This window comes from Styela clava, chromosome 6 (genome assembly GCF_964204865.1).
Source record: "Styela clava chromosome 6, kaStyClav1.hap1.2, whole genome shotgun sequence".
Classification (NCBI taxonomy): domain Eukaryota; kingdom Metazoa; phylum Chordata; class Ascidiacea; order Stolidobranchia; family Styelidae; genus Styela; species Styela clava.
This window is the reverse complement of record NC_135255.1, coordinates 11412189-11439807: the sequence shown is the minus strand read 5'-3', so window position 1 is coordinate 11439807 and position 27619 is coordinate 11412189. Positions and strand designations below refer to the sequence as shown.

The window sequence follows — 27619 nt, the reverse complement described above, 5'->3', positions numbered from 1 at the left end:
TTGGCCAATGTCACGAAGTAAACAAATAAGTCGATGCTCGGGGAAAGGTCCATACGACGCTCACTCGTGCTTTTTGCTTCGAACAAAGCTAGTTATAAGTAGCCACTGATATTTAACAATATCTCGAAGAATCGCTCTACAGGCGTAGGCTACTTTGCTGTCGAAGTTATCCAAGACACATAAGCGCGCATTTTCATATATCTCTGGTTCATTTGGTGAAAGAAATATTGATAACAAACCACGAAACCATGTGTTTTCACCACCACTACGAGAAACTATTCTGATCAGAGAGATTTACATCTTATTCAATAATATTGTATTGGTAAAGTTACATAGGCTACAGCAATATGTGATGCTTACAAAACTATTTTAAGGTTTCTCTGATTGAATGTTTCTCCGGCCCCACAAATATTTTACTGTTGCAACACGTTTTATATATATTTCCGAATAGGTTTGCACTTATAAACAGAATTCGATGTTCACAGCCATCATTTTGATTCAAAATAATCAAAGCACTGATATCAAATTTTAGCATGGTCTTTCATAGCTAATTTTTGATTACTACAAAAAAAAAAACTCATCAAAAACACAAAATACCTGTTCATTGATTTAATATAAATTTGGATTTCGGAAACACAATTTAAAACTGCCAAATATCCAGCAAAATTCTTAAAAACGAAGTAATGTTCACTACCATGCCTGAAAATACCCCTGTAAGCGTCTGTGTAACTGATAAAATTGAATTGTTACGTCACCATTGGCATTTTGCCCATTAGGCCCTTAAATTAAAAAAAAACGATATTAAACAAGAAAGTCGATGAGAAAAACATTCATTCTGGCTTACAAGTGAATCAGAGCATTTGCTTTGTTCTATTTGCAGTGATCAATCACTTTTGCCAGATCGTCTGCGTAAACATAACCACCACAAATCAGGATAACTACGTTTTTGCCTATATATTCTTCTTGAACTTTCAGGAAAGAAGCAAGTGCAACACCAGCTGCTCTTTCTGCCACCTTAAAATCATCGAAAAATATTTTAGTCGAATAGAAAATTGGAAAAAAACCTGTGGCGTAACATTATATATACTTGATTTGGTTGCAAAATCGTTGAATCCACTTGTAACAGCAATTGGGCAGCCCAAGATTTACTATATATATTGCAAGCCACATACAAAACAAAACGTTTTCTAAAGCTGTTACCAGATATTGATTGACATATTGTTCCTTTAAGCCAGTGGTCCCCAACCTTTTTTGGCTCGTGGCCCCCTTCCGGCGGTTTTTTGTACTCGAGGCGCCCCCTGTTTGCCAAATGAAAAAACTACACGTGTTGGATTGTATTATGCCTTTACGACATTCTATTGAATGTGAAAACGAACCACAAACAAGAAAGTCCATACATTTTAGTATACGATCAACGGGAATCTTGCGCTTGGAACTGACTTTCTGACGAGCTTTCCCATATTAGGCACCGTCTTTGATATAGCCTGACGAATGTTACTGTCAACATCAAGTCGGTTTCTAGATTTTGTTTGCTCCGACAGGAACCCGATCTTGGCCAATGGTTCTTTCTTGTCAAATCTAACTCGCTTGGTGGCCAAGAAACCGATGTCAACGTCTTTCACCTGGGGATGGTGTTTGTCATGGTGATTTGGAGTTTAGGTTGACGTAATGATTGATTGCTCATTACATACGAGGCATTGAGCCCATTCTCTCTCATCTCGATTTACTTTGGTAAAGCCAACATGCTAGCCGGCCTACCAGCGAACTATTTTGATTGGTAGATTTTAAATTCCATTATGACCAAACAATTCACGCACAGAATACACCTTGTGATCGCAAATGATCTAATCAGGTAATGAAACTTAGATGACCGCCTGAACGAGGAATTTTATTTTAAAATGAAAGTAGCAAAACGAAGTAGCCTCATTGAGCAAAACGTTTTCTGAAGGGGTTGCCAGATATTGATAGACATTTTGTGCCTTGAACGTTGACCTTACCTTGTGATGATCATTTAGCATTATGAACATGGATTTGTACCTTTCATCTTCCGCCACAGTGATCCATCTATCAACGTTGCGTTGACAGACAGAAAAAGTTATACTATCAAGTCCGATATTTTCTGAATGAAAAAATATCGAAGATATTATTGGGTCCGTGATTAAAAAACCTGAGGGAGTTATGTTAGTGAAGTTTTCTAAGTATATATAGAAACAATAGAGCTGTGCTCAAATATATGAGCACGTCAATAGGTGTCGCTATTTTTTATTCTGACACATAAAAAACGAATCTCTTGAAGTCCACAGGAATTTTCAAAATGAGTAAAAGTAATAGCCTTCTGGCAAAAAAAATCAATCTTTAACCACTGAAAATTTCAAAGCAATTGGTCCAGTATTCGAAGAGAAAAGCGATTTCATCATGACGAAAGTGATGACTAACAAGAACAACAACATAAACGATCGTTTAGTATACTGACGTGTTTAATTAGTCAAACATAATTTCCCTCGAAGCAACGACACAAACGCTTACTCGAGTATATATAATACCTAAAGAAGAGTACGGTCAAGACTCGAGAGGGTTAAAATAACATTTACCGCTGGTCAATGACAATCTCTATTAATTGACAACAAAATTTATAGAACGAAAGTTCTAAATTTGTCGCGAAAAGATAAATAACATGTAAATATATACTACATGGCGTGACTATAATGATGGAAAACTTAATTTTTATATACATTTTAAATTTTATTTTTACATCACGCTCTAGTAAAAAATAGCATCAATATCATAAACTAGGCTTTACCGGCAAGTCCATCTGCCAAGATAGGTTTGCTCACAATATTGATGGGTTTTCCATGTTTTATCGATTGTTCCATACAATTCGAAGCTTCTATACTACATCCAACAACTTTGTAAATTTAATACATATGCTTTATGTGCAATAACAGTTATATTAGGCCAAGATGACTGCTGTGAAATTTTTCCATTTACCCTAGTATGTGGACTAATATGTTTCACATATGATGATATTCCACCAATTATCCCTCCACCCCCAACGGACACAAAAATGGCGTCGACGTGTTTCAACTCAGAGATAACTCCAAACTGAGAAATAGTACAGTAAATCAGAGGTCTCAATGAGTGCCATATCGGCGTCTCCAGTTCTTAGGCACGTGTCTCAGTTCCATTATGATTTCAGTATACATTATTTCCTTGTTTATCAACTAATATATATAACAGAAATGGCTGACGTATTCGACAGCCGTAACCTGCGTCAAAAAATAGTTATAGGAATGATTGAGAATTATAAGGTCAGTAATTCAATTGTATTTATATTTACACTTCCCCTTTACATTACATACCCGACGGTTTCTTGTCCTGCAAGTACTTCCGGATCACCATAAGCTGAAACGAATACTCCTCCTCTAGTCTACGAAATAAAGGACTAGATTAAATTTCACGAAGTAGGGAAGCTCGTTTTTCTTTCCTCCCTTGCGTCCGCCTTTATTGTTCGGTCACGAGAGATATAAATTGGGAGTAGCACACACATAATTATACTCACCTCTGCTTCTTTTCTAGCAAAGATTTCAGTGTCGTCCATGTCGTCGCCATGAATTCTAACGTCTGCTCCCTTCAATTCTAAGTCATCTATTTTGTTTTGCCCTACAGACGTAGGGAAGTATACTTCACCTATCTGTCCCGTTTGATTTAGTGCGTGGATCTTAAGACGAGCGTAATGTATATATATATAAGTAAATTGTATAAGTGATTCCTTCAATTTTTTTTCTATTCTGATTCAAACTAGTTCCTTTTTGGATTCTGTCATTTACTACAGAACTCACCATTGCTAAAGCCTGGTTTCCACAAAAAGGAACAGCAAAAAATTTCATATTTTTTCTTTGATGACCAGGATCTTCCAGTAGTGATAAAACTTTATTGAAAGCTCCTCTTGCTTTATTAGACCCAGTTATTTGTTCGTTTTCTAAAAACTTACATGTACATGAATTTGCTATTAATTCCAACCTTCCTAGAAAATGAAGAATGCGAAGCGGTTAACAAACTGTCTCCAAATCAGACATTAACATTACTTTGTTTATTTTACTTTGTTGGTATATGTTTCAGATCGATTCAGGATCTAGGCATTCGTGAATAAACTCGCCGAATTGATTTATTATGAAACAAACGTGCTTTATTTATGCTACTTCACGCTGAATAGAAAAATCATGTTCCTAACCGCTCGCTACTCCAGGCAAAGTTACTTACTTACAGCCTACTTTCAGATAACAAAGTCACAAGATAGCAATGTTTGAATACATGTATATATATATATGTAAGTTATTAGGATTTATTATAAATCCAAAATGTTTTTTTCACCAAACCGCTCGCATGCCACGTTCGAGCTTATTGCGTGGCACATTAGGCACGTGTGTCCTGTGTTGTGCACCCCTGCACTATGGGTAAAAAGTTGAAGGCATGAAACTACCTACCTAGTTTTAGGTATACGTTGCATCCCGTTTTCTTTGACAAATGTACGGAATATTCTAATGCAGTCCACCTTATATGGTTGGAAATTCGAGCATGTGCTTCTTTAACAGCAATATATATACTTTCATTGTTATTTAGGTCCATTAGTTTGATTTCAGAATACAGTTGTGTGACGCTGAAAAGAATTATACGGAACGGAGTTTTTTACCCACCCATTATCATTTGATAAATGGTCATTGCATTGGTCAACTCTACAGCGTGGTATTTTCAAGCCGATATTTTATTGGATGAAATGTGAATATCAGGAGAGCGCATTAGAAATTGTCAAATACTGACAGTACAGGAGAACAGCAGTCACGACTCGCCGGGAGTCACATGAAATTGGATTTTTTATTGAATAAATTATAAGACTAAGTTTGACCCCAACTCCGTCTCTACCCCATATATAAAGTGTTGTGTTTTAATTGAGATGTTCTATTTTTTTATCTTTAATATTGACAAACAAGAACTTTCAAATAGCTCACATTTAAATAGCCATAGGTACATATAATTATTACAAAATCTTAAATTTTAAAAAATTCTGGTTTAGTAAAGAAGACTAAAAGACATGCACAACGACAAATGTTAATAGCGTTGTTAACTTTAAAATTCCGAAGTATCGTCTTACTATGGCACTTCAGTATCATTCTTGACAATCTTTTACTATTTCTGAGTCATTCTGCTCATTCAGCAAATTATTAATTAGTATTACCTTCCCATCAACTGTTTCTAATAATTTAGTTAATCCGAGTAATTTCTGAATCATTTTCTTAATTTCGATGTGACACAGAGGTTAACAAGCGGAGGTAACATTCGTTTTCGTAACCTACTCAACGCACTACTGTTGCCGATCAAACTAGTATGGCCAAAAACAATTTTGCACCAGCTTTTGGCAGAAGAAACCTGTGCTAATTTTTCAAATATTCTACTGGTTATGAATTTCGTTGCCGTAATTTTTCAAAACATGAAACGAAATAAATAATAGATATATACTTGTATATAAAAAAGGGGGAGTGGGGGGGTAAGCTTTTTGTACTAATAACAGCAGACAATAACCCAAAATTGTGAAAGCATTATTCACGACGTTTTGAAATATATCAAAGCTGAAACTATTCTCGCTGATTTATACTACCATGCAAAGAGCAACTTCACCCCGCGTCAACTGCTGGAAAACGTTGTTATGATTGATTACCAGGAAGTCATATCGATTATACATATCGCTCGCATTGCAAGCCGGTTTAGTGAAATTTTGTTGCCGGTTGGTGGTGTAGAAAAGTGATAGAATACTGGGATAAAAACAAATAGAAAACATTGTCCAAATAATTGTTCCACATTCTATCCGATGTTCTCACGTATGGCATATTTATATGCCTTTCGCGTCAAACGTAGTTCTGCACAGGCAACTATACTATATTTTGGAAGGGTTTGGATTTTTTCGGTTCGGCATTGCCTACTCAATTTATAAAGCCCACCTCACGGTATTAGTCAAATCTTAACTTTTATCTTGAATGTTGTGTAAATTAATCGAGATATCTCCATATAACTTGCATCATAGAAATCATTTCAATCATCATTGTATACCAGTTTCTGCTCTATTGAGATATAATGAGATTGTCATTCATATAACATACAACCAGTGGTGGGATTCAGCCGGGTAGCACCGGTTCTATAGAACCGTCTCACGGATTTTTATAAGATCAGCGAACTGGTTAGCATTACGGATTGACGGAACCGGCTGACAATAAATTGGAATCCCACCACTGCATACAGCTTTAACAACAGCGCATTGAAATCTGTCAGCTGCTGTTTCAGAACTTATTCGACAGCTGTATAAAACAACAGGTACACCCCACAATTGATGGTTAATTTATTCATTAAGCCAGCGGTTCCCAAACATTTTGTTCATGCGGCGCCGAATTATTACGGAAGAAAACTCAAGGCGCACTTACACGAACAAAATCCAGTTTTTCAAATAAAAGTCAATTTTGTTATCGCTAATGTGTACTTTATGCATTATAAAGTTTTAAAACACATAGACATAAGGAATAATGGCGAAAGGTCAACTCTTCTTTCTCATCTCTGCTCGATTTCCCTTCAAAATGCTGGGAAAATCACCCATATTCGCTAAACTCTGTTCAGTAGATATATGAACTGCAGTTCACGAAATTGCACTAAGTGGTTTATCCCTCTATTGTTACGTAACATTAGATGCAGACCCTACGTAACAGGAAGTAAACAACATATAAAAGCAATTTATTGATTTATATACACAACATTTAAAATAAGGAACAAAAGAACTTTTATAATAATTACACTATCCTAAATATTCTGTCAATTTTCGCGGCGTACCTATCCACTCGTCACTACGCACTAATGCGCCGCGCGCACCCTTTGGGAACCGCTGTATTAAATGATATATAAAAACAAGGCACACACACGATATAAAATTTCGTTGTACTTTATTTTTCTTAACGAGATAATTATATATCGAAAATTAAAACGGGGCTGGAAATGGGTTTTAAAATTGCAGTTTGTGCTATAAGATACTATGTGATAGACTGATAGAGGAACATTATATGATATAAAAAAAATTCACTTGACGAATTAAATGAATGTTATTGTGATTGTGTATTAAAAGTTGTTTTTTAAAGTGTAAAAATACTAGATGAAAACTGTGAAAATTACTAATTGAAATACCTCGAAATTAAGACAGTGTCTCATTTCAATTTTTATTCGAAAAATAACACTTATAAAATAACTTTTATTTTCATTTATCAGAAACAAAACTCCAAAGTAGAGAATAACTAGTCTCTTGCTATCGACTAAGAAAAAAAATTTGCGCTATCGACTAGGTCATATTTGATGGGAAGGGCTTATATTAAAATCATTTTTTAAATTAAAGCTAGGTCTTATTTTGGGGGGAAATCGGTAACAGTTAGTAAGGTGAAAGTATGTTTTATTCAGAAATCCCGTTGAAAATATGATGTTAATCTATGACCTATGTGATTCAAGTTGTTACTATTAGTGGTGGAGTGATAACACACATAATTCAAAACGAAGTAATGTTTACTACCATGCCTGAAAATAAAAGTGATAAAATTGAATTGTTATGTCACCGTTGCCATTCTGTCCATTATGCACTTAAATTAAAAAAAAAACGGTATTAAACAAGAAAGTCGCTGAGGAAAACATCTATTCCGGTTCACAAGATAATTAGAGCATTTCAATGATTGCAGCTTTGTTCTATTTGCAGTAATCAATCACTTTTGCCAGATCGTCTGCGTATACGTAACCACCACAAATCAGAACAACAACGTTTTGGCCTTTGTATTCTTCTTGAACTCTCAGGAAAGAAGCAAGTGCAACACCAGCTGCCCCTTCTGCCACCTTAAAAATATCAAAAATTGTCAAAAATTGTTTAAGTCGAATAGAAAATTGGAAAAAAACTGTGGCGTAACAAAATATATACTTGATTTGGTAGGAAAATCGTTGAATTCACTTGTAACAGCAATTGGGCAGCCCGAGTGCATATATTGCAAGCCACATACAAAACAAAACGTTCTCTAAAGTCGTTGCCAGATATTGATTGTCATTTTGTTCCTTGACCTTGCCTCGTGATGATTATTAAGCGAAACGTTTTCTAAAGGGGTTGCCAGATATTGATTGACATTTTGTTCCTTGAGCGCTGACCTTGCCTTGTGATGATTATTAGGCAAAACGTTTTCTGAAGGGGTTGCCAGATATCGATTTACTTTTTGTTTCTTGAGCGTTGACCTTACCTTGTGATGATCATTTAGCATTATGAACATGGCTTTGTAAATTTCATCTTCCGTCACAGTGATCCATCTATCAACGTTGCGTTGACAGACAGAAAAAGTTATACTATCAAGTCCGATATTTCCTGAATAAAAAAAATATCGAAGATATTTTTGTATGCTAATGTCCGTGACAATATGTGTCTAACAAAAAATAATATCCTGAGACAATTTTGTCAGAATATAAATTGTTGACTGGTTCAAACATGGGTTCTCTCGAAGTAACGACACAAACACTCCCTCGAGTATATTACTTAAAATAGAGTTTTAAGGTTTGAAATAACATTTAACGCGGGTCGACGACATTCTCTAAATTGGCAGCAAAATTTATAGAACGAAAAGTCCTTAATTGTCGTGGACAATCTTCATATATATATAACGTGTAAATGCAGGATAAGATTATAATGACAGCAATCCTAATTTTTATATTTTGAATTTGATTTTGCATCACGCTCTAGTAAAATTTAGCATCAATAAACTAGATTTTACCGACAAGTCCATCTGCCAAAGTAGATTTGCTCACAATATTGATGGGTTTCCCATGTTTTATGGATTGTTCCATACAATTTGAAGCTTCTGCGCTACATCCAATAACCTGATAAATTTAATACATTTGTTTTATGTCTAATACAAGTCTTTTTAGACCAAGTTGACTGCTGTGTAATCTTTCCATTTACCTTAGTATGTGGACTAATATGTTTCACATATGATGATATTCCACCGATTATCCCACCACCTCCAACAGACACAAAAATGGCATCGACGTGTTTCAACTCGGAGATAATTTCCAAACTGAGTAATAATACAGTAAGTATAGATGTGATGACAAAATTGAAGGCTGAAATCATAGGCCACAATGGGTGCCATGTTGCGACTCCAGTTCCTAAGCACTTACAAGCGTCTCAATCTCAATATAATTTCAGTATGCAGTATTGCCTGGTTTATCAGCTAATAATATATATATGTAGCAGAAATAGCCGATATATCCGACAGCCGTACCTTGCGTCACAAATAGTTATATGAATGACTGAGACTCACAAGGTTAGTAATTCAATTGTATATATATTTACAATCCATCTGTTGCTGATGTTTAAATTACATACCCAACGGTTCCTTGTCCTGCAAGTACTTCTGGATCACCATAAGCTGAAACGAATACTCCTTCCCTAGTCTATAAAACAAAGAGGTAAATTTAATTTCATAAAGTAGTAAAGGTCATCCCCCCTCACCCCTTGCCACCGCCCTTATCGTTTGTCACAGCGCACAAACGATAGGCATTCAAAAATTAAGGGAACGATGCCCAAATATATGAACACGAAATCCCAAACGAAGTAGTACGGGTATGCAATCTGTAACAGTCGACTCCGGTACCGCAGTTTTCACGACTTCGCCTCACCACTATCGCGAACGCGGAACCGCCACAAGGTGCGCAATTTTTATGTTCGATGACCTCATCGCACACAAAAAACAAGGCCCACAAAAATGTTTGAAATAAATATAGGTAATTACCTGCTAACAAAACATTCTCTAAAAATTTCAAAGCAATTGGTCTGGTAGAAAAAGAAAAAACAAAATAGAAACGTGATGGTCGACAACAACAAAATAACAAAACGATCCATAGGCCCATTTCGTGTCCAATAATTAAATTAATCAATCTGGATACTGCCTTCGGGATATAACAAGTTTTTTGGAAGTTTTTTGTATATTTATGGCACACTTAATAGGATTCTTGAGAATTTTTATTCACATAAGTACATACATAAGTATACTCACCTCTGCTTCTTTTCTAGCAAAGATTTCAGTGTCGTCCATGTCGTCACCACGAATTCTAACGTCTGCTCCCCTTGCTTCTAGGTCATCCAATTTATTTTTCTTTACAAACGTAGGGACGTATACTTCACCTATCTGTCCCGTTTGATTTAGTGCGTGCATCTGGAGACGAGCGTAATGTATATATATGCATAAGTGAATTGTGTATATATAAGTGCTAATATGAAACCCTAATTTTTGTCCTTCCTGATTCAAACTAGCTCCTTTTTGGACTCGGTCTTTATCTACAGAACTCACCATTGCTAAAGCGTGGTTTCCACAAGAAGAAACAGCAAAAAATTTTATACTCTTTCCTTGATGACCAGGATCTTCCAGTAATGATAATACTTTATTGAAAGCTCCCCGTGCTTTATTAGACCCAGTTATTTGTTCGTTTTCTAAAAAAATACATGGACATGAATTTGCTATTAATTCAAACCTTCCTAACAAATAATGAATGCGAAGCGGTTACAAACTGTCTCCAAATCAGACATTAACATTACTTGTTTGTTTATGTTTCATATCGAACCAGGAGCTAAGCATTTGTGAATGAACTCGCCGAATTAATTCATTATGAAACAAGCGCGCTTTATTTACGCTACTTCACTCCAAGTCTAAATAGAGAAATCATGTTCCTATCCGCTCGCTACCCCAGACAAAGCTACTTACTTACAGCCTACTTTCAGATAACAAAGTCACGAGATAGAAATGTTTGAATACACATTCGTGAGTTATTAGGATTTATTATAAGTACATTTTTTACCAAACCGTTCGCGAGCCACGTTCAACCTTATTGGGTGGCACATTAGGCACGCGTGCGCTGTGTTGTGAATCCCAGTACTAAGAGGTAAAAAGTTGAAGACATGAAAATACCTACCTAGTTTTAGGTAAACGTTGCATCCCGTTTTCTTTGACAAATGTACGGAATATTCTAATGGAGTCTTCCTTATGTGGTTGGAAATCCGAGCATGTGCTTCTTTAACAGCGGTATATATACTTTCATTGCTATTTAGGTCCATTTGTTTGATTTCAGAATATAGTAGTGTGACGCTGAAATGAATTATACGGAACGAAGTTACTCACCGATTATCACTTGATAAATTGCATTGACGTGGTATTTTGTGGTGGTAACTTGGGTGATTTCGATTTTCAAATTGAGGTTTTATTGAATAAAGTGTGAATATCAGAACAGCGCATTAAAAAATTGACGAATACTGATAGTACAGGAGAACAGCAATCTCGACTCGACGGAAGTCATGTGAAATTGGATTTCTTAGTGAATAAAATTATGGGACTAAGAGTTTGCAACACTGACCCCCGACTCCATCTCTGCCCTGTATATAAAATACTGTGGCTTGTCCATGGTATATATTTTCTGTTCCATCCCACTTCCATGCAATAGTAATTTATGCCAGCCCCATTCCATCCCACGGGATTTTTATTGTAATACAAATCAATAAAAATATTAAATTTATAAAAATTCTGGTTTAGTAAAGAGGACTACATGTACTAAAAGACATGCACAACGACAAAATGAATCGACGTTGTTAACTTTAAAATTCAAAATTATCGTCTTACTATGACACTTCGGCGCTCCAGAAGTATGTGCACCAAGATGGCGGACACCGGAACATAGTATGTGTACCAGGTTAGGGTTGGGCCTTAATTTTATTCTAGTTTTCTCTATTTTAGTTCTATTTCGAGTTCAGGGACTAGCCAAGTGACTCTCGTAGTATTTGTACCTAAAATTATAGACTAACCCTAACCTATACACATACTACGTTCCGGTGTCCGCCATCTTGGCGCACATACTTCTGGAGTACCGACACTTCAGTCTCATTCTTGACAATCTTATTCTATTTCCGGGTCACTATGCTCATTCAGCAAATTATCAATTACCTGTCCATCACTTGTATCTAATAATTTGGTTAATCCGAGTAATTTCTGAATGACACGCAAACTGATGTACACAGAGGTTAACAAGCGGAAGGTAACATTCGTTTCCGTAACTAAATAAGCGCACTACTGCTGCCGATCAAACTAGTATGGCAAAAAGCAATTTCGCACCAGCTTTTGGCAGAGGAAACCTATGCTAATGTTTCCAATAATATATTGGTTATGAATTTCGTTGCCGTCATTTTTTAAAACATAAAACAAAATAAATAATGGATCCTTGTATATAAAGAAAACTGGGGAGTGAACACATTGAAAAGATTAAATAACATAAAGATCAAGGTTAGCTATGACGTAATCAAGTTGCTATGACATGGCTACTCCCGTGGGAAATACAGACTGAGCTGACAAGCCTGTGAGACAACAATAATACTGTATACATTTCATCAGTATACTCAGGTATTTTCCAAATTACAACAGACTTGGGATTTTAGTATTACACAAAGAGGAAATATCATTAGTTTATTACAACCCAACAATTCGAACATATTTCTTTCATTCATTTCTGTCCGAATGACAGCAGACAATGACCCCAAATTGTGAAAGCACTATTTACGACGTTAAAGTAATTCAACGCTGAAACTATCTTCACTGATCCATACTACTACAAAGAAATGAGCGATTTCACCTCGCGTTAACAGTTATGAAATGTTGATGATTGATTAAACGGAAGTCATAGCTTCTTAATATATAAAACTTGTTAATGATAAAGTATAGTCGCGCGTCAGTTCATTTCATCGTTTTAACGGTATCCGGTATAGACCTTATCCATTAAAAACCCATCCTACGCGCAAAAAGAAAATCTTCACTGATCCATACTACTACAAAGAAATGAGCGATTTCACCTCGCGTTAACAGTTATGAAATGTTGATTATTGATTAAACGGAAGTCATAGCTTCTTAATATACAAAACTTGTTCATGATAAAGTATAGTCGCGCGTCAGTTCATTTCATCGTTTTAACGGTATCCGGTATTCTTTTTGCGCGTAGGATGGGTTTTTAATGAATAATGATATAGCTTAAAGAAAATTTTGCATTGCAAGCTGGTTTAATGAAAATTCTGTTGCGGATAGTTGGCGTTGAAAAGTAATGAAATAAAGGAACGAAAAAATAGGAAAACATTGTCCAAATATATGTACCACATCTTATCTGATTTTCTCACATATGGCATAATTATATGCATTTCGCGCCAAACGAAGCCTTGCTACTATATTTTGGAGAGAGTGAAATATTTGCAGTTCGTGATAATTTATAACGCCCACCTCGTGGTGTTAGTTATATCTTACCTTTGAACCTCGAATGTTGTTAAGTATACAGGCTAAATTTTTCCATATAACTTGTTTCATTAGAATCATTTCAATCATCATTGTATACCAGTCTATTGAGGTGTGATGGGCTTGTCGTTCATATAGCATAGGGCTCCAACTACAACTCTGTGATAGCGGCCAACAGTTGTTTCAAAACACATTCCACAGACTAGCGGTAAAAAAGACAAGTACAACTCACAACTCACAGAGAAACACGGCAGGTAAATGCTAGTTCAAAAGTCAATAATTGGGAACTATACAATATTCTGATCGTACATATATACTACTAATAGATGTCCAGCTCCGCTCGCCGTATAATAAACAAACAAAGGCGATGTTGCTCTTCCAAGTGGCGGGCGTCACGGTCGGTTAGGTTCAGACAAGGTGCTTAACGACGACGACGCACAGCTCGCAAACTCGGCCTGTTCATTGATGACTGATCGAAATATTTGCTGAAGGACGCGGAATGTGACAACTTACTTGTCGAAAGAAAGCAAGGCATCAAAAATGCGATGCGATGTAGGTAAAGTGGTGACGAAAATAAATATTTTGCACTTTATTTAAAAAAAACGCTTAGGACCACAGCGTTTTCGTCTCACTCCATCCATCTCAAGTATTGTACATTTCATAGACGTTTTTTCTCCACCTGACCTATAATCAGAGCTGCCATAACGTCCTTATTTTGAAGGTCTTTGTCCTAAAAAATGTTTTTGTCCTTATTTCTAAGAAACATCCTTATTTTGACGTGTGTCCTTGTTTTTGTCCTTATGAATGAATATACTGGTAAATTAAACTTTAAATTTAGTTTAGATCTGGAACTTCATAACAGATAAAATGAGTAAACGTAAAAACATTTGCCGTGATGATTATGAGAAAGAATTCAACGGCGGCAAACGAAACGACGGGTCAGTGATTTGCGCACTGCAGCTTTTGTGAATGTGAGAATAATCTGGAATCCATAGGTAAAGCAGCAATTTCTGCTCACAATGCAACCCAGAAATACAAGGCTCTGCTCGAGAAATTAAATCAAACCAATTTATAAATAACTTTTCCAAGAGTCAATGATTATATAAGGGTCGCACTGCACGAATACATTCTGTTTATTACATTTCATTCACTGTTATCTTATTATTATGTTTCCCTGTCCTTATTTTAGGGTTCATAATGATGTCAGTCCTATAATACTAAATCTAAAAGCGTAATAACCACCAATCTCACAGTCGAAGAAATCAAAATTTTAGATTACATGGCAGGATATTTTATTAGAAAAATTTATCACATTAAGGCATTTCAGCTAGTCATAAACTCAAATTGTTAAAAAAAATTACACTTACGCAAGTGACTGCAAGAAGATTTCACAACGAAACATGCTTATGAGGAACATTGAAATGGCTATCTCAATACATGCAAGCAGCTGAAATTTTTTTCCAACATCACATCACTGAATATCCGACACTTGATATAAAAGAAAACTATTTTCAAATCATTTATAAGCGAATACCTATTAAACAATGTAACCGAATGTCAAGATGTAACAACACTACTTGAAAAAGTATTCAAAAAATTAACAAAAATTAGAGCAAATGTATACGCAAAGTACTGCAGCCAAAATAATAACAACAAAATGGACAATAGGACTCATGGAATACGAAAACAATCAAAGAAACACAGCAGCTAAAACGAGATTAAGATATATGTGATTACAGTCAAGTCTCCGCACTCCTGATATATGCGTACAAAGGTATGAGGACACCGGAACGTAGTAGGTGTACCACGTTAGGGTTAGGCTATAATTTAATTCTACTTTTCTTTAGTTTAGTTCTATTACGAGTTCAGGGGTCTGAAATTTTTAATTGACAAATTAGACCAAAACACCTAGCAGGCCTGATCGGGAGCCGGTAAATGTTAGTTTTAAATAGTCCCGATGGTCTAACTCTAAAAAGTATTTAAAGCCACGAAAAATTTATATGTATGTTATAGAAAATTAATATAGAAGACTTTTATTTTACACTTAAAGTGGGGTCTGACAAATGTTTGGTCTGATGTGGTATATCACATATTGAGGGGTAACAGTATTTGGAGCCCTTCATACGCTGGAGAAACAATGAAATGTTGTTGTTTTCTAAATATAAGTACAAATTGTGTTGCATGCAGCTGTATAGCATTTATTTTGTTAAAAAATCCTTGAGCTAATCACCTGTTGTAGACTTCCAGTGTGTAAAATAATTTATGAAATTTTGGCTGATTCACTGCAGTCTTTTGTCTCCAGATGTTTCAAAAGGTAGTAAATTTCCGTTTTTGAGGGAAGCCATGTCAGTAGTGCTGCTGCATATGTCAAAATAGGTTTGCAAAACTTGGCAGTTGCTCCAAACAGATATTTCCAAAATCCTAGCATGAAGAACCTATATAAAGAAAAATTTTCCCGGTTTATCTGTTATTAATGACCTGAATACTGTTGGTAATTTTAGAAATAATAATTATGCTATAATATTATAATAATTATAAGTATTGAAACGCTCAATAGGAGACAGATCCAATAAATAATACCAATGAATTAATATCTTAAAATATACTTTGTGCTATACCTGTGCTCAATATTTAACAGACATTTTTGTCAAGCTATTGAGTTAAACATATTGGTCTGTTAGTTTACATGGCTGTTTCAAATGTTTTTTTTAAACAAATCTTCATAAATTCCCTCAAGATTTGTTTCCATGCCAAAACCCCAACCCCATGGGACAGCAAATCGTTCTTCAAGAGTGAGTTTCGAGCGGTCTGCAAAAATTCATATTTTAGTTTGGAGCTATGGCCTTGTCTACGATCTGAGCATTTATGTGTTTATAAGTATAACAGCCCCTTTTACAAAGTATTAATTGAAACAAAAATGTGAATGTCTCATAATAAAACAAATTGGAATTAAAAAATGTAACGGTTCCAGGAGAAATATTCATGAATTATATTCAATAAATGTGGTGGATTTTGCCGTAGCAAAAAAGGTATAGCTATTTATCACAAATCAATAATTTAAAAACACTCGACAAAATCCTAAGTGATTCAATAGTCTTGCTGCACACTAACACAAGTATATTTCTGTAACGTTTCGTCTGACCAAGGTCAGACTTTTTCAGACATACATAGTTCAACTATAACAAGAAAAGCGGTTACATACATATTTAAACAATCAGTATAAGAGTATGGGAGTTACGCATGTTAAATAATCAAATAAAATCAGTGAATTCTTGATTAAATAATAACGGGTGACTGAAATGAGATGACATTGATGAGATCTCTCTCTTTGTTTTATATTAAACAATTGAAGTCCAAATTAAAAGATGGTGTTTTGCAGTGGCGGCGCGTCAATAGGGCCAACCGGGGCAATGCCCCGGTTGTTTTTTCGGTATAATAAAAAATATTCGAAAAATACCTCAATATCGGTTGCACAGACTGTCTGCACTAGCCATATTCTCCCGACATGGTTCATTTTTCGCTCGCAAAGCCTTCACCGAACGTCGACGGGGCGACGCCGATTTTGCCCCGGTTGTCTCGTTTGTTTTCTGTTTCTTTTACTGAATCATCGGGGCCGATCGGGCTAGCCCCGAAATTAATACGACACAATGCCGACGTTTCTTACAACAACGTGTTGACATATTCACGCATTCCTTCTCGTTCGTTGCTTGCTTGAAGAGTTGATAGTTTCCTCGCCTTCGTTTTTGTTGCTTGTTTCGCTATTTGAATCAGTTAGAGACCTTTAGTCCATTTGCTTTCGATTTTCCACATTCTTTTTGAGCTCCTCACTTCTTTCCGGCTTCGCATTTCTTAGCCCTAGACATCATAATGAATAAGGTTGATGCACTACTTCGCACTCCGTTTTCGCAGCTGCCGCTGGAACAAAAATTAGAGGTACAACGTCTTGGGCCTTATCAACCAAAAAATTGATCACTGGAACAATCCCATGACGGAGGAAAGCGTCGGCGTACATTCTGCGCAGAAACTTGGTATAAAAAAACACGAATGATTGTGTTACAGCGAGGACAAAAATGCACTTTTTTGTTTTTATTGCCTACTTTTTGCTACCGCCCGTGACTCACGTTGGTGTAAATTTGGTTTTAGGGATCTTAAACATCTTTCCGAGCGTGCCAGGGATCATCAATCTTCTATGGAGCATCTGGACAATGCAGTAAAATACCGAACATTCGGAAATGTTAATATTGCAGCACAGTTGGATGAAGGACGCGCGGTTTCTATTCGTCGGCACAACCAAAACGTCGAGAAAAACCGCCATGTTCTCGGTCGATTGATAGATGTTTTGAAGTTCATTGGTTGTCACGAGCTGTCCCTCCGTGGGCACGATGAACGGGCTGGCTCTTCTAATAGAGGGGTATTTTTGGATATGGTGGAATACACCGCATCCCTAGATACAGTATTGAGAGATCATCTTGATGCCGCAACTGTTTCGAAAGGGACATCTAAGTAGGCTTACCATAAATCTGAAACAAAAAACCGGGACGGAGCGATTTGGCAAACATTCGGTCGATTGCCAGTCTTGATAATATTGGAACGTCTACCATGCTATTGCGGGTATATACGGCTGTAAATCTCTACTGATCATTGAATTAGAAAAAGCACAAAAAAATAGTTTGTATTATTCATTTAGACCAAAAGTATTTGTCCGCAGATGGAACCTTTCTCAAAAATTCTTGTTTTGATTTTGTCATAAAACTGATAACAAGAGACATCACCATTAAATTTGCAGGTTACGGAGTGGTTTTATATTTTCTTCTGGCATTCTGCACCTGCTTTCGGATCAAAATTTTTTAACAATGGAAAAAATCCTTTCAACAGATGCCGATGTTCCGAAAAACAAAATCAACCAAATTGCTGCAAATTCGAAATGCTAATATTTCTGTTAGAAAAAACGTTAAACATCTCTGTCCACTTAATTTCAACCGGCAAAGTAAGTCAAATTGCATTTGAACCATGCTCAGATAAATATCTCTTTATCAGTATTCGTCGAAAAGTGCATCGCTATTCAAAACCTGATCAGCTAACCAAACATATCATTTATCAATTTTGCAGACCAAACACTTCAATCCAGTTTATTTCACTCTTCAAATTTGTCCATATGTATGGCCTGGCACCATTGTAGGCTTCATCGTGCAGCTCTATATACGATAGACATTTCTCGTAAAAATCGCAAACATTCTTTTTAAATACAAATTTTTTCCCTGCAAATTTAGCTTCACCTCTGACAGAATATTTGCAACATCTACGGCAGGGATCGGCAACCTTTTGTCGCCCGCGGGCCAAAATTAAGGGTTGCGAGTCATTGGCGGGCCGCACATATTTTTAGAAAGTTGAAACTGAACGGATGATACTTTTTATATTAAAAATCAAGCAGTGATACATCTCTCGAATAGAATATAGATTTATTTCCTCATTGCATCTCAAAAAATTCCATTTGAATATTTTCAGCGCCATTGAACCCTTTGCACTTAGCATCAACTTTTCTGCGTTTTGTTGCCATTCGAGCTTGAAGTAATCATCATTAAATTCAGAGGAGAACAGCGGAGCAATGCACCAACTCTCATTTATTTCTGGCTAAACGTGCAAAATCAGCGAATCCGCTTATCAGACAGCGGACATCAGAAATTCTAACTGTGTATATTTACAAGTTAATGCAAATTTAGCCTCAAAAAAATTTGAAATTAATTTAGAGGTGCAGTCAAAACTTTGGTCATGAATAGCAGTGTGATAGGTAAATGTTGGCTGCCAACGACACAGAATCATCCGAATTTGTTATGGCAAAATTGGTCAGTCGAGTCGATGCATCAATGTTTTGTGCTTCCTGCTTTGGATATGATCGTTGACATCTGAACGTCCGCCCTGACTAATAGAAAAACAGATCTGCAATGCGTACAGTGTACCTTTTCTCCTTCAGTTTGCTTCAAATAAGGAAAATCTTTCTTCAACTCATCAGAAAACTTGTACTTTCTTTTTGGCATTTCGACAACTTAACGACATTGCAGTTAACGCCAGAAAACACATTAAAAACATATACCAATTGTGACATAACAATAGAGCGATTTCTCTCTCTGAACTAGCAAAGTGTGTCGCAAAACAGTGGTAAATGGGCTGTCACCGTTAAAAAGAAATTTGTAATAATAATGAATTTGAATTTTTTACCCATGAAAACCGTGCTGACAAACCAGGACATTTGAGTCAACCGGCCGGGACGCCGGGACAGCTTGTCAAATCCGGGACTGTTCCGGCTAAACCGGGACGTATAGTAAGCCTACATCTAAGGATATCCAAAATGATTTGCTCGACTCGATGTATAAAATTTATTTACAACATTTGGCTCTGGAAATTGAGAATTGCCAGTTCCTTCCGATTCAGTCTGACGAGACAACTGACATCACGTGCGTTTCCCAACTGGCTGTGATTTTTCGGTTTGTGAAAATGGTAAAGCTACCGAGAGATTTCACAGCTTTGTACCAATCGTTGATCGCACGGCTTGCGGGATATCGGCTGTACTGAAAGAAGTGTTACAGCCTTACAACGCGAAGTCAAAATTGATAGCTCAAACTTATGACGGCGCGGCAGTCATGAGTGGGTCGAAACATGGTGTTCAAGTTTATATAAAAGAAGATTTTCCTCATGCGCATTTTTTACATTGTTATGCACACCAATTTAACCTCGTTATTAAAAATATGTGGTTGATACCCCTCTCGTCCGTATATTTTTTGCAAATGTTTCGGGGTTTTCTTCATTTTTTTCCGTTTCGCCGAAGCGCTCTGACCTCCTTCGCCAGATATGTAGCCGCCGTCTCCCACCTTGTGCACCAACACGTTGGAACTTCCAATCACGCGTGGTGCAGGGCGTGTCCGAAATTAGGTCTGAGCTCCTTGAGTGTTTCAATGGCATTCAGAGCTCTCCGGTTTGTGACGAACGCTCTGTGAGGGAGGCGGCAGGTCTAAAGCGTCTGCTAGAAGATGGTGAGTTTTCATTTTTTCTCCACAATATTCTATCACGTGGATGTATTATACGGCGCATTGCAGTCAAGGCTAATGGATGGAGCGTCTGTGCAGTCGTGTATTTCAGAGTTCTGCGATGCTGTATCTCGTATCCGGGAAACAATAAAATACGACGACACATGGAGTGCTTCTTTACGCCGCGGGCAAACAACGCAGCGTTTGATTTTGTCTGCAAAGGAATGCTGTGACATTCTGGTGAATCAAATAAGCGATCGTCTGCGCACTGAACACCTTGCCGCGTTCTCTTTGATGAACCCCAAAAAATTTTCAAAATTTGCACGTCAATTTCCCATCCATTTGTTGGCTACTGTCTCCAAATTTTACCCCATGATAAACGTGGGTAAATTGGAAAATGAATTGCGATGTATATACACCAATCAAACTTTTTTGAACATCACATCAACTTGCGCGCTCTGTGGGTTCCTCATAGATACCACTCTAGTAACTACCTTTGCGGCGTCTGCAAAATTTCTGGACATCTTTTTGACGACGCCTATTTCTTCCGCCGACGCAGAGCGAACATTCAGCACGCTGAAGCGTATTAAAACGTACCTCAGAAACACAATGAAGCAAGATAGATTAAATTCCTTGGCTGTTTTATTCATTCACAGAGACGTTATTGAGCATTTTGCTCCCAAGAAACGGCGGCGTGTTGCATATATGTTCAAGCAGTAGAAGTCTAGCAGCATATATATCTATGAGTGAGCGACGCATGTCCTTATCTTTGCATTACATTTCCTTTCTTCATAGTAACGTTTTAAACCTTATTTTAGATTTTGTCTGCTTTCCCGAAGTTTCTGTTAATATGTCATTGTATTTATCTGGGTAAATATTGCCTTTCATCTTGAAAGAGGTTTCAAAATAAACTATGTCTATATTTATTAATCCCTTGACTTGGACCGGTTTTAAAGACACTTTCTTATCGTTAACAATTGTCGCTTTTGCCGATTGGTTGTTACCGATGGAATGTTTTTATACTCATAAAATGATGGGAGAACTTACAGCGCTCATCCTGTCCCCGTAGATGGGGGTGACTTGGTCCCGCAGTAGCTTGCCCCGGTTGTCAAAATGACCACGCGCCGCCACTGGTGTTTTGTGTTTCTCAGCATTGGATGATGCTGACCAGAAAAGTCGTCTTTGAGTCAATTATAATATATTGATTGTCTGTTGACGACATATCTGGCCATACATGATCCAACCCTGAGAATAACATTAAGTACAAAGGATGAGAGAATGATAATGTTGACCCTCTATTCGCTATTCGCTATTTGATTAAGTTCTCACAGGTTATAGAATTACTGCATTAGTATAAGTTTCACACAATTCTGTTTATAAATTTGACTTGGATTATGGAAGAGAAGGATAATGTTTTCGACGAAAGCTTCCTGTATGAAAATGAAACAGTGGCCAGAACACCAACAGGCTACAATAGGTTTTCAACTTCTGGCAAGGATCCTTCGCTCTCCACAACATCTGAGCTCAATTCATCTCTGAACCTGCAACAGCTCCAACTGCCCCTATTTAACCTCAATGACATACTTCAATCCAGGGAAGACCATCTAATAACAAGAATGCTCAGCTCTATAGAAGCTGCAGTGGATAAAAAACTTGGGGAACTTCTACCTTCATATCTGGACAAGCAAACCCAAAAAATAGAAAATATGTGCAACAAGCATGAGGCGATCCTAAACAATCTAGCTCAGACACAAGAACAACTTTCTGCTAGAATTGGGGTTGTAGAAAAAAGCAATTATGCCATGAACTAATCTCTAAATGATATAAAAACAACCCAATCTAATTTCAGTAAAAGAAGAACTGAAGATAAGGATAAAGTCATGGAACTTGAGGCACTAGTGTCAAAACAAGTAGCTTCAATAGCAAAGTTACAGCAGAGTCTTTCTTTTATTGAAGAAGAACTTGAAACTGTAGCTGAAGGCCAAGAACATTTTGAACAATATGGTAGGCGCCAAAATCTTGAAATCACTGGACTACCATTTGAAAAGAATGAAAACACAAATCAAAAAGTGATAGAGGTAGCAAAATTGCTTAATGTCAAACTCAGCCAGGAGGATATTTCTACTCCACACAGACTAGCTGCTGGTGAAAAATCTCCAGTGATTGTACAATTCTGCAGGCGAGACAAAAGAAACGAAATATTTCGAAAAAAGGCTAACCTCATCAAAGAAAACGGAGGTAAAAAGATTTTTATTAATGAAAGCTTCACTGAATGGCAAAGGTTTCTTTTCAACGAGGCTCGCTTGCTAAAAGATAAATTCAAGTATAAATATATATGGACACACTCGGGCAATGTATATGTGCGTAAAAATGAGTCAGCTAACAGTCTAAAAATTTTAAGTGAGGATGATTTGGATAGAATCCGATGAATCTTTTGTACGATAACTTTGCTTATTATTATGAGGTCATGTGTAATTTTCTTCTACTAATGTAACTATGTCAATTGTTAAAAAATGTAAAGTTTGCCATACTTATGTCACAGATAAAACTAGTTATATTTCTTGCAATATATGCCATGAATGGGTTCACTTTACGTGCTCTAAGCTAAGTCATGAGCAGCTAAGTTTGTTGGGAAACTTAAGCACACCCTACTTTTGCAGTTTATGTCTAATTAATAATTTACCAGTAATGGCTGATATGGAGGACCAATGCTGCCCTACCACAAGTATACCAAAACAAACCTGTTTGAATGATGTACATGATTGGGATATTGGAAGCGAGTATATTGACCCGAATAATGTTGTGGAAAAATTAATGACAAAAAGCCAACCTAGTTTGACTATCCTCCATCTTAATGTCAGGAGTTTGCACAAAAATAGTATACAAATTGAATACCTAATAGGCCCAGGTAATAACAGCTTGCCTGATGTAATAGGTGTTTCTGAAACCAAACTGGGAGAGGCTTCTCCAGATGTTCCCATTAGGGGTTATGATTTTATTCGCAAGGATTCCTGTACTAAAGCAGGAGGTGTGTGCTTATATATTCTTGAATCTATTAAATATCATGTGCGAGATGACCTTAGCTTAAACTTAATTAAATGTGAGGACTTATGGATCGAAATTGATCAATTTGGACCATTTTGTAATGCTAAAAACATTATTATTGCTGTTATATATAGACATCCATCATATAAATATGATGATTTTTTAAATAAATTTGTACAGTCCTTAAGTTTAATTAGCTCTAGGGGGAATTGTGTATATATTGTTGGTGACTTTAACATTGATCTGATAAAATATCAGGTTGACAATAATGTGACTAAGTATATGGATACAATTCACTCCTGTGGTTTTATATGTGGTATTAACAAACCAACAAGGGTCACTAGTTCATCGGCCACTTTATTAGATCATTTTTATTTTAATAGAATGGAATATAAAACAACTACTAGTATAATTAAATATGATATTTCTGATCCGTTTGGCTCATATACATCTAGCATGCCAGAGGTCCCAGATTAAAATAAGGAGACGCGACTTTAGTAATTTTAACTCTGAACACTTTATTGATCATTTGAGTTCTGTAGTAGAAAGAGATGTTGATAAAACATCCTACGATATAAACAAAAAATTCGATTCTCTTATTAATGTGATCAAATCTGTAGTTGATAATCATGCTCCATATAAGACTGACTTGAAGAAACGCAAGTTTAAGCTTAAACCATGGATCTTTATAGGTCCATCAGAACCAAAAATAAGATGTATAGTAGATGCTGCATGAGCAAATGTCAAGTAAAAATAAAAGAATACAAGAAGTATAGAAATGCGTTATGTAGGACTCTCACAAGAGCCAAACAGGAATATTATAAAAACATATTTTCTCAACACCAAAAAGATATTGCAAAAACATGGACCGAAATTCGCAAAATAATTGGTAATTATTCCAAGGTTAACAAACTACCACCTTATATTATAAATGATGGTAAGAAAATTTCTGATGGTACTGGCATTTGTGCTGCCCTGAATCATCATTTCCTAAGAGTTGGTCCAATGCTTGCGTCAAAAATAAGTCCAGCTGTGAACAGCCACATGCATACTCTTGGACCAAGCATCAGTGAATCCTTTTTTCTTCGTGATACCACACCACTGGAAATTGAAAAACAAATAGATAAATTAGATAGTAATAAAGCTGTAGGTAGTGATGATATACCAGTGAAAATGTTCAAAATCGCCAAGCTTGTTTTATCGCCAATTTTATCCTCTCTTTTTAATCAAAGTTTTACAGATCATGTGTATCCAGATATACTAAAAATAGCTAAGGTGATCCCGCTCCATAAGAAAGGGTCTAAGCATGATCCGAATAATTATAGGCCTATCTCCCTGCTATCACAAATTGCCAAGATTTATGAAAATTTTTTATATCATCGTCTCAAATATTATTTCGATGAACATGGAACTTTGAGCCTTTCCCAGTTTGGTTTCCGAAACAACTATTCAACTGAGCTAGCCATAGCACGGCTCAAAGAAATGATAATAGAAAATAAGGCCAATAACAAGATCACATGTGCCATCTTTTTGGATCTTGCGAAAGCTTTTGATACTGTTAACCACCAAATTTTACTAGATAAGTTATATCATTATGGCATTAGAGGAAAGGCATATCATCTTATTGCATCATATTTAAGTGGCCGCAAACAATATGTCCAATATGGGGATTGTATCTCTGAAATGGGGCTTATTGAATGTGGGGTCCCCCAGGGTTCCACGATTGGCCCGCTGTTATTTCTATCCTACATAAACGATCTACCTTTGGCATCTACTTTTCATTCGACATTATTTGCCGATGAGACTTCTCTGCTAAGGTCAGCATCCTGTGGTTTAGAACTCCAAACTGTGGTGAATCATGAACTCCAGAAGGTCGATAATTGGCTTAAAGCGAACAAATTATCCCTAAATTATTCTAAAACAAAAATTTATGTTGTTTTGTGATAAAAAGCATGGTATTTCCACATTTAGAGTTGGCATTGGCAGCAACATTATAGAACAAACAAAATCCATTAAATATTTGGAAATTACAATTGATGACGAACTGAGTTGGAAGCCACATATTGCCGAGTTATCCAAGAAATTATCGCAAACTCTTGGAATATTTTACAGGTTAAGGCATATTTTGAAATCTAAAACACTTAAATTAGTATATTTTAGTCTATTTCACTCACGTCTGCAATATGGTCTGCTAAGTTGGGGCTCAGCATCAAGGTCTTCCTTACAGCCAGTTCATGTTTTGCAAAATAAAGTTTTACGATGTATGGCATTTGCAGAGAAAGTTCGTGTAACTAATTTGCAGCTCTACTACCAGTATGAATTCCTACAGCTGTCTGATATACATACGCTAGAAATAGCAAAGTTCATGCATCGGTATGAAAATGACCTTGTCCCTTCTGTTTTTAAACATTATTTCACCCCGTTAAAAAAAGTGCACAATTACTGCACCAGGTCTCAAAGAAACAAGGTTTTCTTTACTCCACAAGTGTCCACTGAGGTGGACAAAACATCTTTGAAGTATATGGGTGTACAGGTCTGGGGCAATGTTCCACCTGAAACTAAAAAAAGTTCTGTGCATGTTTTCAGTAAGAAACTGAAAAAATATTTCCTACTGAAATATTCTAACTTGTCCTAATATCTGTAGTTTAATTAATTAATATGTGTTGAAAACTGCATTATATAAATTACTACATTACTATAAATTTAACTGTTTCATATAAACACTGCACACTGAGGGTCATAGCCTTTTTTTCCAACTCATGTATGTATATAGGTCATAAAATTGCTGTCCTCTTTTCTTTCATTGGCATCAATTTGATGATTTCTATGTTCGACTTTAAAAGCCATTGTTATTGATATTTCTATCTTTTGAATTATTGCTAAACATGTCATAATATGATTGGCTCATTGTTATTTTCATTTCTCCATGTAATTGAGTATAAAATCTTGCTCCCTTGATCCATATAGTACTGCCTAATATACTGTAATTACCTTTTTTATGTCATTGAAAGTTATTGTGGTATTACTGATGAACTGCATAGTTATTGCATATTTAATTGTGGATCATATATTAATATTCTAGTTCCAAGTATGCATAAATACTTATAAATGATAGTAGCCCATTTGTTAATTAATTTAATAATCTTTATATATTGTGAAAAAGTGATTAACTGCAATAATAATTGCATATTTAATTGTTCATATTCAACTGTGGATCATATATTAACTACTATTCTATTTCAAAAGTATGTATTGATACTTAAGAATGTTGGCAGCCACTTCTAATTCAATAACCTTGTTATATCGTGAACTAATTAAGGTGTCAAACGAGAGTCTCGGTCGGAGACCAAAGACTTATCGATCAAAATGCGGTTTCGATTCATGACTCTATAGTGACACCGTGTGTCCAAACACCAATTAATTAATAGCTCCCTAATTATACGACATAACTCTACCAAAATCAATAGCCATCTGGTCCGTGAAATGATGAACGCACATGCAAAATTGGATTGGGTGGAGATTAAACCCCGCTTTCTTGAGATATCGCTTGCATCTAACAGACAGACAAACAGACAAAGATCGATAAACAAGATCGACAAGTAATGATATTTTTTACATCATGCACTCGGTCTATTACTGAATCTGTGATAATATTATTTTTCGTCCTTGGTATTCATTTTTGATCCCGGTCTGTGTCCAATAACAAAAAATATGCTTTTCGTGAAAATTTTTCCATTGGACATGTCCGGCTTCAACCAACACATGACCTCTCTAAATCCTAAATTGCCCTTAGTAACTTCCATAATACCATTGAATTGCCGACTCGTTTCCTTTTTTCCTCGTATTTATTTTTTAAATATTTATATTTAATCTCATTTGTATACACCTATGATGAACTTATATATAGCACATACACAAGGGTCGGGAGCCTAGATGACTTTAATCGGTCTTGCACACCGACCCGCACAAAGCAATAATCAATTACTGTGGAATATTTTCGTTATTGTATTATGTTTATATTAGTGTTGATTTTGTTTTTGTGGCAATAAATTTCTCTCTCTCTCTCTCTCTATAATGACATCCCGTTCAGGTATTCACAAATGGAGGCCTACGGTATATCGTACATGTGCACGTTATTTTTACTAAAATACCATAACGCATCTGAAAAACAATATTTCC

The 27619-nt window shown here is 36.2% G+C and overlaps 3 protein-coding genes and 1 long non-coding RNA gene across 5 annotated transcripts; 1 reads left to right on the top strand and 3 right to left on the bottom strand.

The window, feature by feature from the left end:
- Positions 1-870: 870 nt before the first annotated feature.
- Positions 871-4626, bottom strand: LOC120331495 (L-threonine ammonia-lyase-like). The gene is made up of 7 exons (XM_078113836.1): positions 4485-4626; positions 3840-3979; positions 3560-3718; positions 2989-3102; positions 2592-2610; positions 1998-2119; positions 871-1014 (listed from the first exon to the last, which is right to left on the bottom strand). Exons 1-7 carry the CDS (start codon positions 4624-4626, stop codon positions 871-873), a joined length of 840 nt encoding a protein of 279 aa, XP_077969962.1.
- A 2131-nt stretch (positions 4627-6757) lies between these two features.
- On the bottom strand, positions 6758-12310 carry LOC120331496 (L-threonine ammonia-lyase-like). Its single transcript, XM_039398587.2, has 9 exons — positions 12045-12310; positions 11023-11195; positions 10404-10543; positions 10110-10268; positions 9440-9507; positions 9014-9128; positions 8826-8931; positions 8301-8422; positions 6758-7908 (listed from the first exon to the last, which is right to left on the bottom strand). Exons 1-9 carry the CDS (start codon positions 12050-12052, stop codon positions 7765-7767), a joined length of 1035 nt encoding a protein of 344 aa, XP_039254521.1. The 5' UTR covers positions 12053-12310; the 3' UTR covers positions 6758-7764.
- Positions 12311-22275: 9965 nt separating this feature from the next.
- Positions 22276-22824, top strand: LOC144424485 (uncharacterized). Its single transcript, XM_078113833.1, has one exon. It carries the CDS (start codon positions 22276-22278, stop codon positions 22822-22824), a length of 549 nt encoding a protein of 182 aa, XP_077969959.1.
- A 1402-nt stretch (positions 22825-24226) lies between these two features.
- Positions 24227-25749, bottom strand: LOC120347694 (uncharacterized). 2 transcript variants are annotated; one of them, XR_013476734.1, is made up of 2 exons: positions 25615-25749; positions 24227-24541 (listed from the first exon to the last, which is right to left on the bottom strand). It is a non-coding gene; the product is annotated as an uncharacterized LOC120347694 (long non-coding RNA). The 2 variants fall into 2 exon arrangements; XR_005570125.2 differs by lacking the exon at positions 25615-25749 and adding an exon at positions 25203-25334.
- Between the last annotated feature and the right edge of the window lie 1870 nt (positions 25750-27619).